The 20408-nt window shown below is 50.1% G+C and overlaps 1 protein-coding gene across 3 annotated transcripts; it reads right to left on the bottom strand.

Annotated features, from left to right (window-relative positions):
- Window positions 1-72: 72 nt before the first annotated feature.
- On the bottom strand, window positions 73-20164 carry LOC106574757 (methyl-CpG-binding domain protein 5). 3 transcript variants are annotated; one of them, XM_045698231.2, is made up of 11 exons: window positions 19509-20162; window positions 17405-17592; window positions 17095-17220; window positions 16782-16884; window positions 15879-16059; window positions 12951-15443; window positions 9314-9564; window positions 7725-9071; window positions 6928-7001; window positions 4724-4799; window positions 73-3039 (listed from the first exon to the last, which is right to left on the bottom strand). In XM_045698231.2, the coding sequence occupies exons 3-11, from the start codon at window positions 17214-17216 to the stop codon at window positions 2968-2970; spliced, it is 4719 nt and encodes a 1572-aa protein (XP_045554187.2). In that variant the 5' UTR covers window positions 17217-17220; window positions 17405-17592; window positions 19509-20162; the 3' UTR covers window positions 73-2967. The 3 variants fall into 3 exon arrangements, 2 of the variants coding, with proteins under 2 accessions (XP_045554187.2, XP_045554184.2); XM_045698228.2 differs by having other exon boundaries at window positions 17095-17592; XR_006759859.2 differs by lacking the exon at window positions 73-3039 and having other exon boundaries at window positions 4726-4799; window positions 6928-7501; window positions 17095-17592; window positions 19509-20164.
- Window positions 20165-20408: the final 244 nt, after the last annotated feature.

The following is a 20408-nucleotide window of genomic DNA, read 5'->3' as shown; positions in this document are numbered from 1 at the left end:
ACTTTAAAAACAGTATCATGTGTATCAGTACATAAAATTTCAATAAGAAGGGTGCACTTAAATGCCAAATAATTCAAGTAGGAGTGACCAGTTTTTAATATCTTAAACATCTGTGCAACATTGTTCAAATGTTACATCACTTTATGACCTGTAATGTTTACAATATTTACAAAATAAAAAACGGCTGCTTACATGAAATAATAGAAAATGCCAAACAATGAGAAAATATGGAACTTCACACTATTTGTCCTAGCACCCACAATGCAACAAATGACATCAAGTGCACAACATACTTTACAAAGTAGTCTACTTTTGTAAAGTACACACATACACACACACACGTGAGAAAACTTAGTTACATGTGGAAAAACCAACACTGACAACAGCAACATGTTAATAACACAGAAATAAAGATTCAAAGAGCAAGCAAGGGTAAGAAAAACAGCGCACACACACACACACACACACACACACACACACAGAGATAGCTCCAAAAATAAAATACACACGTGTGAAGAAATTGGGCTGCACTGACCATTTGAGCGACAACAGAAAGGTAAAAGTGAAAAGACATTATACAACATGGGGTTTGAACATGAGACTGACTGGGTCTCTAGGTCATTGCACAAGGGCAGAATGAACTTTACCCCAAATAGTTCACGTGTTCTCTTGACTGCTCTCAAGAGTATTTGTGAAAAGCTTCATTAAAAGCATGAATACTTTTCTAGAAGGAGAGTGAAATACTTCTGTCTGGAGTGAATTACAGTTGATCCATCTAGACATGGTTTGTAACATGAACGGTTACACAGTTTTTCATTTTTATTTTAAAGATTGACGTTCTGAAGTTGATTTAATGATTTATGATGTAACTTATTTGTATTGCACACAACACACTGTAGTGAATATAACAAGTCTGTTTTCAATGGGGCCATAAAAATCATCCAAATTGCATCAGCACAAAACGTAGTGAAGCAGTTCTATATGTGTGGACAGTCTCCAATTAACAAACTTCTATTGAAATTCTATTCAGTAGTGATTTCTCCACCAATGTAAACAACTCTACGACAGCCCTGACAGGGCTCAGCCTGAAGGGCCAAATTATCACTTCTTTCCATACTAAGATAACATACTGCATATTATCCATTTTAAACGTTTCTTCTATCCTTTAAACTATTATTGTACTATCTGCACTGATTTTAATGAATCATTTAGGTCGTTAAAAGTTGATTGAGATTAATTTATTTTTTAAAGACAGCATGCTGTCGAAATATATAGTGAAGCCTTTTCAGACCTAAGCATGGTCCCCAGAGACTGTGGAGATATGCAACCTAAACTTTCTGGAAGGAGGCAGTCAATGACCTCTTCAGGACATGTCGACATGATCTACTGTAACAAACACTACAGAAGAAATAGCTAGCAGAAGGGAAAAACACAGTAGTACACAACGTCAAGGGATCCAAAAAGAACACGTTTTAAATCAAACTGGAAAACAGGTTAATGGCTAAACTGAATACAGCATATAGGCTATTCCTGTGTAAAATAAACACGTAAGGCTTTGAGTTTTTAACTCTCGGTTGTATTATTGCCATCTAGAATATTGTAAAGCTTCAAATAAATATGAAATACTGTACATAAATAATTTAGAACAAATAAACTACACATAAGGCCCCTAAATTGTAGGATGAACTCTTTTCCACCATTTTACCTCAGGCAGTTAGTGTTATTTTCACAATCCACTCTTACGTCATAATAATATACTGCATCTATGCTTTTCAAGGTTGGTTACGCGATCTAAAGCTATAGCTGATAAAATGATGACACTATTTGAAAATGATATTAAGAAAAATAAGTCACATCAAAAAGAAAATTAAATTGCGCAAAAACAGCTGACTGGTATTTGACAACTTAGTCTGTGGTTTTAGTAGGGTGAGATCCTGGAATTAGAAGGATGCTTCATTCCAATCATCCTTTTTCTATGGTACCCTAGAAACAGAAAGCCTTTCAGCTGGTAAAGTTCACTCTGTTTTTAAAACACATAAATGAACAAACACTTAGTGGTGTTGAAGTAATGCCTGTTTCTCCTGGGTCTGTATTCATAAAGCGTCTCAGAGTTGGGAGTGCTGAACTAGGATCAGTCTAGCCCTTTTTAGATCCTAATGAATAAGATGATCTGGACAAGGGGGGGACCTGATCCAAGATCAGCTGATCCTACTGCCAGTGATGCTCTAGTAGCAGGCCCCCCTCTGTATATGTAATCTTATTCATTATAATATAAAAAGTTAAACTGCTCCTAGATCAGCACTCCTACTCCTCGAATGCTTTCTGAATACAGACCCTGCTTTTCAATACAATAAACAGCATGTCTATAACATAACCATATAAAAGCTTTAGGCTGTATCTTGTCTTTATTTGTCCCTTGCATACAGTCATAATGACTGTGTATGTATTGAATAAAAACCAAGACATTGGTGCACTTCTTCTGCTGCTTTGTACAATACAAGTTCAAATGTGCATTATTAAGTATGTTGTACATTACCATTGTACAATATTTACATACGTTTCTTAATGTTCATGAAATCTTCCGTATTACCTATATACCTATTGAAAATGTATCAGAAATATTTGGACTGTCTATTTTCTTTAAAATGTAGTATTTTTCTTCTATTTATCAGTTTTTTTAATGTTATTCTAGAAAAAAAATAGTTCTCATTCAGCTAGCTGTAGACAAATTACAACCGTCGTTTTTTACAGTTGAAATTCAAAACTGTAATATTTTTGTTTGGCTTTTCCAGTACTTTCAATGTCAGTCAGCTAGGGAGGTCGTGGGACGATAATGTACCACTACTATCCATATTGTAGCACCTGGTTGGAGTTCAAAGGTCGTGGCGGGGCGGTCTGAACCGTTGTTCCAAGGCTGGGTACTGGCTAGATACTGGACTGTCATTAGCTGACCAAACACATTCAATGTTATCTGGAGATCTTTCTCCTCTTGGGTTTGGGCAGCTTCACCTGTCTGTCTCTGGAAGGGATCTGATGAACCTGAGGACAGAGAAGACACAATACATTAATGCATAACCAGGGCTCTAATTTAACTGGGTGGTTCCAGCCCTGAATGCTGATTGGCCGACAGTCGTGATATAATCAGACCGTATACCACGGGTATGACATTTCTTTTTACTGCTCTAATTACGTTGGTAACCAGTTTGTAACCGGGGTAACCGGGGTATACTGGCCACATACCACACCCCCTCGGGCCTTATTGCTTAAATGTAACCCTAACATTTAAATAACATTTAACCTTAACCCGAACCCTAACTTTTAACCCTTACCTGAGGACAGAGAAGACAATAGAAGACGTATTAATACCAACAAACAACCCAGTCTCTGTTGGCTTGTGCGGCTAGTAGCGTACATTCTACAGTGTTTAATAGCACCTGAGTTCAAACAGAACTCCACAGACATCCTAATCTGACTAAACTGTCCTCTTTTCCACTCACAGTGTCTGGTTTCATATTTAGCCTGTCTGAATTCAGAGGAAAGGCAGAAAGATGCATTAACAGCACAGTGAATCCTTTTCAAATTGAAATGTGGTGCTGGTTGAGGGGTTGTTGCAGCTTGTTTATGTAATCCTCTGACTGGGGGGGGGGGGGTGTGTGTGTGTGTGTGTGTGTGTGTGTGTGTGTGTGTGTGTGTGTGTGTGTGTGTGTGTGTGTGTGTGGGTCTCCCAGCTGACACAGAGACAGCCCTTTGATCAACAGTGGCTGTAGTCTTAGCTCTGCTCAGCTTACCCTGGGGGACAGTCTAGAGAGAGAAGGAGGGGAGGGAGAGGGGCAGAGTGAGTAGAGAAGGAGGGGACAGGTAGAGGGGCAGAGGGAGAGAGAAGGAGGGGAGAGGTAGAGGGGCAGAGGGAGAGAGAAGGAGGGGAGAGGTAGAGGGGCAGAGGGAGAGAGAAGGGGGGGAGAGGTAGAGGGGCAGAGGGAGAGAGAAGGAGGGGAGAGGTAGAGGGGCAGAGGGAGAGAGGAGGAGGGGAGAGGTAGAGGGGCAGAGGGAGAGAGGAGGAGGGGAGAGGTAGAGGGGCAGAGGGGAGAGGCGGGGGGAGAGGTAGAGGGGCAGAGGGAGAGAGAAGGAGGGGAGAGGTAGAGGGGCAGAGGGAGAGAGAAGGAGGGGAGAGGTAGAGGGGCAGAGGGAGAGAGAAGGGGGGGAGAGGTAGAGGGGCAGAGGGAGAGAGAAGGAGGGGAGAGGTAGAGGGGCAGAGGGAGAGAGAAGGAGGGGAGAGGTAGAGGGGCAGAGGGAGAGAGAAGGAGGGGAGAGGTAGAGGGGCAGAGGGAGAGAGAAGGAGGGGAGAGGTAGAGGGGCAGAGGGAGAGAGGAGAGGGAGAGAGAAGGAGGGGAGAGGTAGAGGGGCAGAGGGAGAGAGAAGGAGGGGAGAGGTAGAGGGGCAGAGGGAGAGAGGAGGAGGGGAGAGGTGAGGGGCGGGGGGGGGGAGGTAGAGGGGCAGAGGGAGAGAGAAGGAGGGGAGAGGTAGAGGGGCAGAGGGAGAGAGAAGGAGGGGAGAGGTAGAGGGGCAGAGGGAGAGAGGAGGAGGGGAGAGGTAGAGGGGCAGAGGGAGAGAGAAGGAGGGGAGAGGTAGAGGGGCAGAGGGAGAGAGAAGGAGGGAGACAGAGGAGAGGCCATCTGGGAGAGCATGGTGTTGTAATCTTTCTAGATGGTACTTGTATACTCACAGTCCCTGACATCTTGTCCAGCTCACTCATGGCCTCATGTATAGCAGCTTCTAAATGATTATTCAACTTCCCAGCTCTGTTGGGAACAATGAAAACAAAATCATGTTTCAGAAACATCAATAAGTCCACAAGTAAACACTAAGCATTTTCTTTTTAGCTTTGGACAAAAATATGAATAGATTTGTTCAACTCTGCCTCCTGCTAAGGAAGGATAAAGTATGCAATTATAACATGAGCTGAAAGCAATGAGACTGACTGTGGTCCAGGTACATTTTAACGAACATTGAGGGAGAAGAGCTAAGGTGAGGTAAGCGCTGTGTGTGTGTGTGAGAGTGTGAGAGTGTGAGAGTGAGTGAGTGAGTGAGTGAGTGAGTGAGTGAGTGAGTGAGTGAGTGAGTGAGTGAGTGAGTGAGTGAGTGAGTGAGTGAGTGAGTGAGTGAGTGAGTGAGTGAGTGAGTGAGTGAGTGAGTGAGTGAGTGAGTGAGTGAGTGAGTGAGTGAGTGAGTGAGTGAGTGAGTGAGTGAGTGAGAGAGAGAGAGAGAGAGAGAGAGAGAGAGAGAGAGAGAGAGAGAGAGAGAGAGAGGCCAGCCAGGGCAGCACCAGGGGGTAATGACGAGCCAGCCAGGGCAGCACCAGGGCATCATCAGGGGGTAATGACGAGCCAGCCAGGGAAGCACCAGGGGGTAATGACGAGCCAGCCAGGGCAGCACCAGGGCATCATCAGGGGGTAATGACGAGCCAGCCAGGGCAGCTTCAGGGGGTAATGACGAGCCAGCCAGGGCAGCACCAGGGGGTAATGACGAGCCAGCCAGGGCAGCACCAGGGCATCATCAGGGGGTAATGACGAGCCAGCCAGGGAAGCACCAGGGGGTAATGACAAGCCAGCCAGGGAAGCACCAGGGCATAATGACGAGCCAGCCAGGGAAGCACCAGGGGGTAATGACGAGCCAGCCAGGGCAGCTTCAGGGGGTAATGACGAGCCAGCCAGGGCAGCACCAGGGGGTAATGACGAGCCAGCCAGGGCAGCATCAGGGGGTAACGACTAGCCAGCCAGGGCATCCAGGGGGTAATGACTAGCCAGCCAGGGCAGCACCAGGGCATAATGACGAGCCAGCCAGGGCAGCACCAGGGCAGCATCAGGGGGTAATGACTAGCCAGCCAGGGCAGCATCAGCGGGTAATGACAAGCCAGCCAGGGCAGCATCAAGGGGTAATGACGAGCCAGCCAGGGCAGCATCAAGGGGTAATGACTAGCCAGCCAGGGCAGCACCAGGGGGTAATGACTAGCCAGCCAGGGCAGCACCAGGGGGTAATGACTAGCCAGCCAGGGCAGCACCAGGGGGTAATGACTAGCCAGCCAGGGCAGCACCAGGGGGTAATGACTAGCCAGCCAGGGCAGCATCAGCGGGTGCGAGCCGCCGGGCCTCAGCGGGAATGACATCCAGCCAGGGCCAGGGGGGCCAGCCAGGGCTCCAGGGGGTAATGACTAGCCAGCCAGGGCAGCATCAGGGGGTAATGACTAGCCAGCCAGGGCAGCACCAGGGGGTAAAGACTAGCCAGCCAGGGCAGCACCAGGGCAGCATCAGGGGGTAATGACTAGCCAGCCAGGGCAGCATCAGGGGGTAATGACTAGCCAGCCAGGGCAGCATCAGGGGGTAATGACTAGCCAGCCAGGGCAGCATCAGGCGGTAATGACAAGCCAGCCAGGGCAGGATCAGGCGGTAATGACTAGCCAGCCAGGGCAGCATCAGGCGGTAATGACTAGCCAGCCAGGGCAGCATCAGGCGGTAATGACTAGCCAGCCAGGGCAGCACCAGGGGGTAATGACTAGCCAGCCAGGGCAGCACCAGGGGGTAAAGACTACCCAGCCAGGGCAGCACCAGGGAAGCGGCAGTCCCAAAAACACCCTATTCAGTGCATTACTTTTGACCAGGGCTCAGAGTGAGACAGAGAGTACAGACAGGCGATTCAGTAGTATTAACCTCTCCTCAACACAGAGCAGCCAGCCAGGATGGAACTAGCCAGCCAGGATGGAACTAACCCGACCCATCAACATTCTAGAATGGAATTCCACTCTTAAAATAGAGCAAATAAAACACATCCGTTCACCTTTTTAAAACACAGGAGAAACTGGTTCTACATACACACTGATATAAATAATCACAACATGTACAGTACCATCCATCCTACAGCAATATAACTTACTTTCTGTTCCTCTTGGTCGCTCTGTCGAGGGCCTCTAGGTCATGTGTTAGTGTTTTCAGCTTCTCTGGCTCCACCTGGGGTAATAACAGATGTCAGACAGTGTTTTCAGCTTCTCTGGCTCCACCTGGGGTAATAACAGATGTCAGACAGTGTTTTCAGCTTCTCTGGCTCCACCTGGGGTAATAACAGATGTCAGACAGTGTTTTCAGCTTCTCTGGCTCCACCTGGGGTAATAACAGATGTCAGACAGTGTTTTCAGCTTCTCTGGCTCCACCTGGGGTAATAACAGATGTCAGACAGTGTTTTCAGCTTCTCTGGCTCCACCTGGGGTAATAACAGATGTCAGACAGTGTTTTCAGCTTCTCTGGCTCCACCTGGGGTAATAACAGATGCCAGACAGTGTTTTCAGCTTCTCTGGCTCCACCTGGGGTAATAACAGATGCCAGACAGTGTTTTCAGCTTCTCTGGCTCCACCTGGGGTAATAACAGATGTCAGACAGTGTTTTCAGCTTCTCTGGCTCCACCTGGGGTAATAACAGATGTCAGACAGTGTTTTCAGCTTCTCTGGCTCCACCTGGGGTAATAACAGATGCCAGACATTATGTTGGGTCTAAGAATAGGACCAAAAGCCAGACTAGGTCCCATCAACATGACCATCAGTAGCTGTCTAAAGAGCTCAGAAGTGGTGATCGCTGACAGTTACTTTCATCTGAAAAGGTACAAAGTAAAGTCAATAGTGAAAGAACTAGATTTGTGGGTGTGCATTTTTCTTTCACCTCTCTCCGAAGACATCTCACCTTGCTGTCCTCTCTGAGCTGCAGGCTGCCATGGTGGTGATGGTTGTGGCCCACCTCCTCCCCTGACAGTTTACCAGGCCAGGATGGGAACCCTTTAAAGCCCTGTCCCCAGACCAGATCCCCCATGTTAAACGTCCTGGGTCTATAGTGGAGCATCTCTGACGAGGGGCTGTCCGGCTGCCTCAGGTCCTCCTCGCTGCTCAGGGACTTGGTGTCAGACGGGCTGGGGGCACAGCCTCCGTTGAAGTGACCGTTGTAGTGGCCCACGTACTCTTTAACCAACGGACCCTCCAGGCTGGTGGAGGAGCTGGGAGACTGGTCGTCCCCGGTTAGGTCCCCCTGTCTGGGGGGGCCGAGGGGGTCAGACACACCGTACCCCCGTAGAGAGAACTGGACCTGGGGGGGTCCGACGCCACCTCCGTTCATATGGGCGCATCTCTCCACAGTCTGATCCAACCTCTCTTTGTAGTTAACGATGTTCACGGCCGTCTGGTTGCAGTTGTTGAAGCGGTTGAATCCATCCTCCAGGAAGGCCTTGTCTGAGGGGACGGGGAGAGAGTGGTGGTGACCTTCGTGGGGGGCGCTGTCGGCTGGACAGGGGGGTGCAGGAGCTAGATTCCCAGGTCTCTCCATACAGGGGCTGCTGCGGACATGAGTGGAGCACTCTAGGAACTCCTCACCGCCCCACGCCGTGTGACCTCTGTCCAGACTTCCAGGGTACACAGTCTCGCCTTCCCACTGCCCCCTGGGGGTGCCATGGCCTGGGGATCTGAAGTAGTCCTGGTGGGAGGCCTCTGGAAGAGCTCCCTGACCCTCGGGGATGCTAACAGTACTCTTCCCCTGACCAGAGTTCTTCCGGGGCCGTCCTGCTCTGACCTGCCTGGGTCTGGGCTGTTGGCTCAGGGTCGGTGTCTGCTCCCCCTCCTGGTGCGCTACCCGGTGGCCACTATGGCTGACTGCAGCATGGCTGTGAGGGAGGTTATGGTTGAGGCTGAGCGGCTCCCCTACGGAGTTAGTGAAGGCAGTCATGGTGCTGAGTGAGGGTACAGGGCTGGACTGGGTAGTGCCACTATCCGTGGTGGTGATGACTACATGCAGTCCTTTACTGGCAGCATCCACCACAGCCCTGTAGATGGCGTCTACAGACTCCACCCCTCCGCTGGGTAGCCTATCAGAGCCGTGCATCCCTGGGGGAAGCCCCTCTCCCTGCGTCTGCTGCATCTCCCGTTGGCTGAAACCAAACTGGGTGTGTGACACCATCCCCTGAGACTCAGGAAGTGATGTCATCCCAGACTGAGAGATCATCTGTGAGTGAGGGACTGAAATGCTGTTGTCTGGCAAACACCCCTGAAACAACACAGACGCAAAGTTCATTGAGACAAAAGTTGAAGGTGTCATTATCACTCCTAGCATGTCAGAGAATCCACAACTACTGGGCCTTTTGAGGAGGACGGAATGTATCATGTAGATCGTCCACCCGTAGTCAAGAGTGAATCAGATATTCTTGTCATCTCTATTCATCTATTTCTATCTGCAACGTTCAGAGAGTTTCACTTCACTGAACACACCCTTCAAATAGACAGACTAACCTGGAAGTTCTGGAACAGGCAGGCCATAGGGTGGGAGTTGGAGGAGTTGTTGTTTTCAGGGAAGCCAGGTTGCTGTGAGCCCTGGTAGCCAGGAGGGAGGCCCTGCATGGCCCGCTGAATGCCCTGATGAAGCTGCTGCTGCTGGGCATGATGCTGCTGGAACACCTGGGTACCACCACCACTGCTGGAGCTGTTGATGACGTGGGGCTGGAGGCTGGCCATGCTGCAGTTTACTAGGTTAGATGGGTCTCCTGTTGGGGTGGAAGAATAGTACTGTTCATTGTTATTTTCAAATCAGGGAAATTCCACACCTTAACTGCCTGGAGAAGACAGGTCAGAGGGGTAAATCAATTCTGAACAAAATGATGGAAGAAGAGTGGGAAGATGGAAATTCTTGTAATTGAACGCATAAACTGAAGAGCCCGATGGCTTAGGCTGTAGTACTGTGCTCCACTCGTCACAGGTCTATTTTCTCCTCCTCTCACTAGCTCCCCTCCTCTCCTCACTAGCTCCCCTCCTCCCCTCACTAGCTCCCCTCCTCCCCTCACTAGCTCCCCTCCTCTCCTCACTAGCTCCCCTCCTCTCCTCACTAGCTCCCCTCCTCTCCTCACTAGCTCCCCTCCTCCCCTCACTAGCTCCCCTCCTCCCCTCACTAGCTCCCCTCCTCCCCTCACTAGCTCCCCTCCTCCCCTCACTAGCTCCCCTCCTCTCCTCACTAGCTCCCCTCCTCCCCTCACTAGCTCTCCTCCTCTCCTCACTAGCTCCCCTCCTCCCCTCACTAGCTCCCCTCCTCTCCTCACTAGCTCCCCTCCTCCCCTCACTAGCTCCCCTCCTCCCCTCACTAGCTCCCCTCCTCCCCTCACTAGCTCCCCTCCTCTCCAAACTAGCTCCCCTCCTCCCCTCACTAGCTCTCCTCCTCTCCTCACTAGCTCCCCTCCTCCCCTCACTAGCTCCCCTCCTCCCCTCACTAGCTCCCCTCCTCTCCTCACTAGCTCCCCTCCTCACTAGCTCCCCTCCTCCCCTCACTAGCTCCCCTCCTCTCCTCACTAGCTCCCCTCCTCCCCTCACTAGCTCCCCTCCTCCCCTCACTAGCTCCCCTCCTCCCCTCACTAGCTCCTCTCCTCAGTAGCTCCCCTCCTCTCCTCACTAGCTCCTCCCCTCACTAGCTCCCCTCCTCCCCTCACTAGCTCCCCTCCTCCTCTCACTAGCTCCCCTCCTCCTCTCACTAGCTCCCCTCCTCCCCTCACTAGCTCCCCTCCTCCCCTCACTAGCTCCCCTCCTCTCCTCACTAGCTCCCCTCCTCCCCTCACTAGCTCCTCTCCTCACTAGCTCCCCTCCTCCCCTCACTAGCTCCCCTCCTCCCCTCACTAGCTCCCCTCCTCTCCTCACTAGCTCCTCTCCTCACTAGCTCCTCTCCTCACTAGCTCCTCTCCTCACTAGCTCCCCTCCTCTCCTCACTAGCTCCCCTCCTCTCATCACTAGCTCCCCTCCTCTCATCACTAGCTCCCCTCCTCTCCTCACTAGCTCCTCTCCTCTCCTCCCACCAGTCTAGCTCCTCCTCTCCTCCCACCAGTCTAGCTCCTCCTCTCCTCCCACCAGTCTAGCTCCTCCTCTCCTCCCACCAGTCTAGCTCCTCCTCTCCTCCCACCAGTCTAGCTCCTCTCCCCCCACCAGTCTAGCTCCTCCTCTCCTCCCACCAGTCTAGCTCCTCCTCTCCTCCCACCAGTCTAGCTCCTCCTCTCCTCCCACCAGTCTAGCTCCTCTCCCCCCACCAGTCTAGCTCCTCCTCTCCTCCCACCAGTCTAGCTCCTCTCCCCCTCACACCAGTCTAGCTCCTCTCCCCCTCACACCAGTCTAGCTCCTCTCCCCCTCACACCAGTCTAGCTCCTCTCCCCCTCACACCAGTCTAGCTCCTCTCCCCCTCACACCAGTCTAGCTCCTCTCCCCCTCACACCAGTCTAGCTCCTCTCCCCCTCACACCAGTCTAGCTCCTCTCCCCCTCACACCAGTCTAGCTCCTCTCCCCCTCACACCAGTCTAGCTCCTCTCCCCCTCTCACTAGTGTAGCTCCTCTCCCCCTCTCACTAGTGTAGCTCCTCTCCTCCTCTCACTAGCCTCAGCCTTGCCTCTGCCTCTCCTCCCTCTCACTAGCCTCCCCTCCCTAGCGCCTCCCCAGCTCCTCTCCACCCCCCACTCGCCTCCCCTCTCACTCGCCTCCCCTCTCACTCGCCTCCCAAGCTCCTCTTCTCACTAGCTCCTCTCCTCCCCCCACTAGCCTCCCCTCCCACTCGCCGCCCCTCTCCAGTGCCTCCCCTCCCACTAATCTAGCTCTTCCTCTCCCCCTCTCACTAGTCGAGCTCCTCTCCCTCGCCTCTGCCTCGCCTCTACTCATCATCTTCCCCTCCCCTTCCTAACGCCTCCCCAGCTCACTCACTAGCCTCTCCCTCCCACTAGCCTCTGCCTCCCACTAGCCTCTCCCTCCCACTAGCCTCTGCCTCTCCCTCCCACTAGCCTCTGCCTCTCCCTCCCACTAGCCTCTGCCTCTCCCTCCCACTAGCCTCTCCCTCCCACTAGCCTCTGCCTCTCCCTCCCACTAGCCTCTGCCTCTCCCTCCCACTAGCCTCTGCCTCTCCCTCCCACTAGCCTCTGCCTCTCCCTCCCACTAGCCTCTGCCTCTCCCTCCCACTAGCCTCTGCCTCTCCCTCCCACTAGCCTCTGCCTCTCCCTCCCACTAGCCTCTGCCTCTCCCTCCCACTAGCCTCTCCAGCACTCAGCCAGTGTGGCTGCACTGCTACGATATAGTGGTGATGGTTGCCGGGGAGGTTGCTATGGGAACGGTGTGATTGGTGGTGCTGTCTGAGCCGTGGCTTATTTCAGAGGTTGCAGCCTGGGAGAAGACTGGGGGTGGAGGAAGGGATGTGATTTAATGGCCTAGGCAGGGGGATGGGGTCAGAGGCAATGCTGGATGCTTGGATGGTGGTGGCTGGGGAGGGGGAGCTGTCTGGGCATGAGGTAGGGGAAGAGAAGTGCTTGGTTGGAATGAACCCATCTAGGGAGATAGGCTAGCAGTCCACAAAGAGATGAAAGATAGCCACTAGGTTTCCTGAGAAACATATGCCATATCTTATAGTCCTTAGCATTGTTTCCTGCTATAGTGTTCACACAACAGTAGGCCAACTACAGCCATGTGCAACACAGTGGGCCAAAGGAAAAAATGATCTATTCAGTTAGGCCTATATCAGAGCAGACACATACTAGGGCTAATGAAGGAATACAACCCTTCTCCAAAGGCTTCACCCAGGCCTCCATTCAGAAGCCAGCGTTACTATAGCTACCAGCCAGCTCACACCAGCTCTTCACTATATCTGGTCAAGAGCTCGTTTCTTAAAAAGGAGGGAGAAAAAAGATCTGTTTTCATGTTATTCTGCCACTGAGCTGAGCACTGCAACTAGCATGCTAATAAAGAGAGAAGCCTGAATGATTATACAAACACGAGGGCCAGCCTCTCAACGTACACTCTCTGAGAGACTAAAGACTGTCGTTCAACTCAAAGGCCAGGTCGATTTACCAAACTCACACACCATCACAGAGCAAAGCACAATCATCGAACAAAGTGTGTGTTTCTCTCAGTGGCTCACCTGGCTCAGAGATGGTTGGACCACAACTCCCATCATTGTTGCCGAGAGTCATTCCTGACATACTAGTCCGTCCCAGCGCAGCGTGAAGGTGGCTGTGCTGCTGCTGCTGCTGATGTGGATGTTGACTTGGGTGGGACAGTGGTGGTGGGTTAGTGTTAGGATGGTGGCTCAGGGGCATGTTCCCTGGGCCAAGGCCCACTTGTCCACCAGGCCCCAAAGGGCCACAGTTCACCAACGAATTGGCCTGGATCTGGTTCATCAACCCTGGGAACCGAGGGCTGTGAGAATGACGGCCTCCAGAGTCCATACTCCGGCAGTACATACCTTGACCCTCCCCTTGGCCTAGCATCCTCTGTTGGGCCAGTAGGTTCTGCTGCTGGGAGGCTCCAGGAGGCATGAGCCCAGCCACATCGCTGTAGTGCATCTGACCAGGTCCTGGGGGGCCTACAGGGCCTTGTTGCTGGTTATGGTGGTTGTTGTGGTTGCTCATGGACTGAAGCAGCTGGGCCATGGAGGTGTTGGTCGGTAGGCCCCCAAGCCGGGCCACTTTCCTCAGCTGTTCTGCTGAGCTTGGTGGTGGTGGCCTGGGACCTGGACCTCCACCCATGTTAGGAGGCTTGTTGAGCATGTTAAAGACCATGTGGTCGTGGTGGTTGAGGGGGTTGTTGGGCGGTGGTGGGCCTGGCGGCTGCTGCTTGCGCTTACGGAGCAGGGGGTCTCCTCTGTCTCTCTGCTGGGCCATGAGCTTGTCCCGGAGGGCAGCCCGACCGCTCTGGCCGCCTGCTGCTGCTGCTTCCGCAATGGAGGGCATGGTGGAGTTAGGGGGAAGCATGGGGTTTAAAGTGCTGCTACTGGGCCCCTCTTTGCCACTGAGAGGGCCACTGGGATGCCCAACTCCACTACTACCACCATTACCATCAACCCTACCTGGGCCTCCACCTCTACTGCCAGTCTCACTGCTGTTGTCACCATGTTTGTTTTGATTTGCTAGCTGTGCTTTGGCTGCTGCTGACAGTAGACTGCTGGCGGGGAAGGAAGCAGCATTCTGCTGGTTCACGATCTGGTTCAGGGGCATCCCTAACAGACCTGGGTGGTTCTGGCCCTTCTGGTTCTGGGCCTGGTGAGGAGCAGCGATGGAGGGACCAGAGGAGGTGGCAGGGGGGTACATGCCGGGGTTGTTGTGCTGGGTGTTGATAGTGTTCTGGTTACTGATCTCAACCAGCAGCTGACTGGGTAGGTCTTTGTACTGGTGGAGTGGGTGTGAGTCAGACTTGGCAGAGGAGGGGCTGGAGGGCATGTTAATGGGCATGGTGGGCCGGGGGGAGCGAGGAGGAACTTTCATCCCGCAACACGGACCCTGACTGGGGCCTGAGGGCATGGCAAAGCTCCCGTGGTCCGAGGAAGTGGACGAGGAGCGGGAGCGCTGGGGAGAGGCCTCCATCCTGCTGCCCAGGACAGGGCCTGACATGTGGACTGGGGAGGTGACGGGAGAGGGGGACATGGAGGTGGTTATGGAGGTCTGCTGTTGAGTCCTCTGCATGTGGCCTCCGTGGCTGTGGCCCACTGGGCCGGGTTTGACAGTGGGGAGAGGGAGGTTGCTTGGCAAGGGGACGATGGCGGGAGGAGGGTGGTTGTTCATGTTTACATTCATCATTGCTACCTGAGAGGAGTGGACACTAGGTTGGAAGTTGGAGTTTGTTTTGGAGTTGGTCTGGCTGATACTGATGCTAGGCTTGCTGGGGATGGGGTCTAGGATGCCTAACGGGTCCTTTTCAGAGGTCATCTGCTTTTTCTGGAGGGTGCAGGAGGGAGGTATGGCAGACGGGGGACCAGGGTGTGGGGCGCCGGGCTGTGTATTGTGGTGAAACGGTGCTCGTATGGATATATCCATACTGGGGGATCTGGGGAAGTTACACACAGGCTTCTTCATCATGACTGGGCTTTTGGCAGTGGCAGTAGGGGAGAGGGGCGTGCTAGTCCTTCCTGCCATAGCGCAGGACGTCTGGGCCCCAGCCGGAGAACCGTGGAGGAGCATCCCTGGTGGGGAGAGAGGCGTTCTGTTGGCCCCGTGGATGGGGCTGGAGCTGGTGGCTCCAGGGAAGCCACAGGGGTTGTTTCTAAACCCATCTGGGCTCCCCAGAGGATCAGACCTGAGGCTAGGGGAGAGTGGTGACCCGTCCCTGGGCCCATAGAGCTGGGAGCCGGGGCCCCCTGGACTCAGCATGCTACCATAGCCAGAGCAGTACGAAGACCTGGGCCCAGGCTCACTGCTCAGTCTCTGCTGTCTGTTGGGATAACCAGGGTAAAGCTCCAGCTGCTGGGGTGGACCTCCTAGCTCTTGGGGAAAGTGCCGGTGACCTGCTGCAGCCGCCATCATCATTTTGAAAGGGTTCTTGCAGTTCGGAACCACAGAGTTGGGTAGCAGTGACTGGTGAGATTTATTCCGTATTGCTCGGGGATTCGTGGAATGTGACGGGACCATTGATGTTGAACCTGAGGGGGAAGATAAGTGAAATTAGTGTTAAAGCTGAAATCTGCAATAGAGGAAACAGCACCACTGTTTGCCTTAGGACATCTGTTGTTGTTTTTGTTGATGAAACAGAACAGAGGGGATGCACCACTGTGGAGAGAAAAAAAAGACTTGATTGTTCTATCGCTCATGCAATGTCAGAGTGAAATAAAACAGTGTTTGTTGTTTGAAGCATCATCTTTGTTTTTGTAATACCGCAAAGAGACGTAGCAGTTTCACCGTTTTCCAGCTTTAAAACATTGAAAGTGTATAATGCCACTGTGAAGCCAATTTCAAAAGGTCCACCTTTTTTTCTGACCTTGTTCTATATCACCCATGAAACAGTCTGAAATCTGTGAGAAATGTATCATTGGAAAACAACCAAAACAGTAGTGATACACAGTCACTAGGATACTTACTTGTACCTCCACCAGGACTGGTAAGAGTCAGAGCAGGGTGTGGTAGCGCCATAGTTTTGTGTAGAGTGGCCACAGCCAGCAGCTTTCTCTTATGGATACACAGCTTGGTGACGTCTTCATCTGCCCTCACGTCGTCTGCCGTCCTCTGTTTAACGGCAGCCCCCGGATCAAAGTTAAACACCTGAGGAAAGGAGAGTCAGCTCTCTGTTACCTGGCCGGTTTTGGTGAAAGGAGTGGCGTTTATCCACAAGGAAGTACATAAAGTAAACATCAGTAGAAAATGGAACGTCCGCTACTTGTCAGGTCATATCCTCCTCCAAGCCTCCTGCGTCTCCAGAAGACTACATCACATTTGCATATGAATACATATTGGCCCCTGCCTTGAATATGAACGCAGTTCCCTGCCGCGTTTCAATATAATGCAACACACAAAGAAAGTAGAAAATAAGACTGTATGCAGCAGAAAACATAGCCTACTATATGATGTTTTTTTTAAATATAACCTGCTATATGAGGGGAAACAACCTCAGTTTAATTGAATACCTGGGTTTAACAAAACTGTTCATTGCATCACTCAGGAGTAAACCTTCATCTCTACCCTTAAAAGGGATACTTCGGGATATTGGAAATGAGGCCTGATACTTCCCCAGAGTCTGATAAACTTGTGGATACCAGTTTTATTTCTCTGCGTGCGGTTTAAATGAAGTTGCTTACTAGCGCAATTGCTAACTCTGCTAGCATGCTGACTCTGGGGAAGTAGATAAAGGGCCTTGTTGACAAAATCCCCAAGTATCCCTTCAAGCTTTGTGTGGTGTTTCTTTGGCAGCTACGCATTCAGAGAGTCAATGTAGGTTAGCTAAAGGCTTAGACAGACAGGACAACCAAGATGGTTAGTTAACGTACCTTTGGGAGGATGAGTGGGCACTCCAGGCCACACTTACAGGTCCCGTCTGTGAGCAGGTAGCTCTTCACCTGGTCTAGACAGGACAGCACCGAGCCACTGGGACTGGAGGTTACAAACCAAAACAAATGCTTAGAACAAAAACATTTATCGTCCAATATACATGAGTGTCTCATAAGGAAATGTATCTGTTGCTTTATCCCAACCTCTCTGAAAGAAACACACAGGTTGGATAGATGATACTAGCCACCAAGACTGTAGGTTACAAACCAAACAGCATCATTACAAAAAACAGAGCACTGCAATGGGTCTTACCTGATGTAGAGGACTCCATTAGTTGGATCCACCTTGCGATGCCAGCCAATAGGGACCTGGACAGGGGCTGTATGCCCCACCCCCTCTGAGACCCCTCCCTTACAGTCCTTTCCTCCATTCATTGTTCTAGTTGGTTTAGTACACAACACCTTAGAGCATATCACACATCAACCAGAGACTTCAGAGTACATGGCATCTTTGTCTTCCAATAAAGAGGACTTTGCAGTGCACTACAATTTCACTCTCAAAGTTGGATGAAGTATGGGCTGGGGTCAGTGTGATGTGAGGCAAGCTCACTGTGAATTCTAACCTTTGAGACCCTTCATAGTTTTACTACTGAACACCAACGAGATTTCCATATTTGTCTCGGTCATTCAGAGCCATAGACACTGAATCAGATTCAGAGAGACTGGGGCAACAGCTGGAACCAGGAGTGGCTCATGAAGACATGCTAGGTATTCCTTCTGGGGCAGGTTATTTGAGGGATTCCCATGGTTCCTGATTGGGAAAAATAAAGAAAAGTATTAGAAAACATTGTTGTATGACATCAATAGACATTTACACAAAACTACCTGCAACAACAAACTGAAAGGTTTGTGTATGTGCAGTGGTTGTAGCCTACATTCATGTTATGTCCAATTCAGACCTACCTGACCTACCCACCATTATCTAATGGTGCAGATTTAACATCAGTTTGATCCACTGAATAATTCCTTGCAGACAAGTTCTGTCAAAGATATAGGAGTGGCACTCCGGGGGTGTAAATGTATTTTCTAAAGACCAAGGATCTTACTATTATTGTGTGGCCATGCGTTGGCCTTGTCTGTCAGAAGGCTCAGTGCTGTACTGTCACAGGCTACTAATCCAAGCCCTTGTGTGCTGACTCATAACTGTCCCTGTGTAGGAATGGAGGGAGGGGGAGAGCTAAAGAGGCAACACAAGCATCAGGTTCTATCTGGAGTCAAGGTATGGGCAGACGGGTGGAGAGGTGCCCAGGGTCACAACAAGCAGATGGGAAGAGAGAAGGATCTGTATTATATGATGTAGCTATGATAGCGACCCGATGCATCTCTGCTTGGCACTCAGCATTAAGGAGATTGAGCGTAAGGCCCTGCTATAGACTAGCGTCCTGTCCAGGAGGTGTACTTGTACATCAAGCTGCCTCACAATACAGAAACAGGAGATGAGCTGCTCCACTCGCACAAGCCAGGGCTACTTATGATAGTTGATTATGTAAAACCCCTATCCACTGTCAAAGAATACCTAATCGTCTTTATGGAAATCGTCATGCCAAAAACACTGAATATGAATACGGAGGTGTTACAGGGCTAATACATCTATGACAAATCTCCTGTGTGAGGATTTCATTTGGTGAAAGATCTACTGGCTGAACCTCTGGAATGTCATGGGGCTGACACATCAGACTGGGCCCATTTTGGGTTGCAGAAAAGCAACGACCCATTTATGACAGCAGGCATAATGGCATTGCACAGCTCTCTGTGAGTCAGGTGCTGCATTTCCACAATATATTTTGAGAAATGACAGCAGGTAGCTCACTAACTCTTATTAAACTGACAACCACACGAAGATGAGGAAGAAACAGACACACACCTGTACAGCTGCGAAACTAGGCTATTGTTAATAATTGGCACGATCTGTGATGGCAAGCTATTGCACCATAGAAATCTGAAATGACAAATCAAATGGCTTGTGGAAATGGCTCGATCAATGCATCACATAGCATAACGTTACTGTACATAAAGCACTCCTTTTCGTCTGCAGAATCAAAAAGGTCTAGCTACTATAAATTATTACAAGTTAGCTAGCTACCCAGATAACGTTAGCTACCTTTGGGGGACATAGAGTTTTTATCTAGCTAACGTTAGCTAGATAGTGTCATAGTTGGCTACCTTACCTACATAGCTAGCTACTAAACTAGCATAACAGCTGATATCCAACGTTACTTTACCTAGCTAGCTAACGTTAGCTAGACAGTGACATAGTTCAGTTGGCAAGGTAGCCAACTATCTACATAGCTAGTTACCAAACTAGCAAATCAGCTGATATCCAACGTTACTTAACCTAGCTAGCTAACGTTAGCTACAAAGAATCAACATGTTTACTGGTTGGTGGGTGATATCTAGTCACCTGATATTAGCTCACTAACAGTTACCTAACTCTTCGGTCTAACGTTACAAAGTCAATATAAGACGGTTGTTTTAAGAAAAACAACCACTAGCGGTCCTTATTTAGCCCATCGATAGTAACTAGCTATCTAACGTTAGCTAGTAGACAGCTAGCAAAACATGATCTTTCGATGGCAGGCTAGGTAACCAACTTAGCTAAGCTAGCTAACTAGCAGAATGCTAATAAGTAGCTAACGTTAACCGAAAAGGAATTGTAAATAAACATACCTGTGTAATCTAACACAAACTCCAAAACATTAACATGCCTTTATCGATATTCCACTGTACGAAAAAAGTATACCCCGAATTGAAATGTCGAAGTTTTTATCGTAACTGGGGAGCGTTGAGCGTATTTTCCTATGTGAAACGTCTCCAGCTAGGGACGAGGCAGAGACAGGCCAGTGAAAGAATAGCTGAGCAGAGGGTTGCTTTGCAAAGACAGGAGCTTTTGAGATTCCAATCTTATAGCCTAAAAAAACGTTTTTCCATCTTTCCGAGTATCAAATGATTCCTTGAAAGTCCATGGTGGCTGAAATAGTAAATTTCAACTCCCTCCAATTTCCTTCTGGCCCTTTAAAAATAAAAATAAAAAGCCTACCCATCAAATGTCTCGGCTGGTTCTCCCTAGGCTTGGGATAAAGATGGAGTGCTTTACTGCTCCTGCGCCTCAGAGAGATGAGGAGAGAGCTGGAGAACACAGCGTTAGCGCAATTCGGAATCCTTGGGACGTCCTTACCCTAAACTCTAAACCTTGCCTTTTTTTGCCTTTGCCTATTTTTCATTGCCTCTTTTTGCCTTTGCCTTTTTTCTTTGCCTTTTTTGCCTTTTCCTTTTTTCTTTTCCTTTCGTGCCTTTTTTCTTTGCCTTTTTTGCCTTTGCCTTTTTCCTTTTAGATTGAAACTTTAAAGGGGTGACGTCAGAATTGGGATGTCCCAAGGATTCCATTTAGTATTTTCCGAGAGCACAGTGGTGGAGATGTGTCTGACAGGACAAGAGCAAAGAGCAAAATCAAGAAACACATGGTGTTACACAATTATGAAACCCAACAGAAAAGTGTCTATCCAGATATGAATTCAAATTAAATTACAAATCTGTCACGTTTCACTTCTGCTGATTCAATAAAAGGCA

The sequence above is a fragment of the Salmo salar genome, chromosome 16, assembly GCF_965601325.2.
Source record: "Salmo salar chromosome 16, fSalSal1, whole genome shotgun sequence".
Classification (NCBI taxonomy): domain Eukaryota; kingdom Metazoa; phylum Chordata; class Actinopteri; order Salmoniformes; family Salmonidae; genus Salmo; species Salmo salar.
This window is presented reverse-complemented; position numbering and strand designations above follow the sequence as displayed.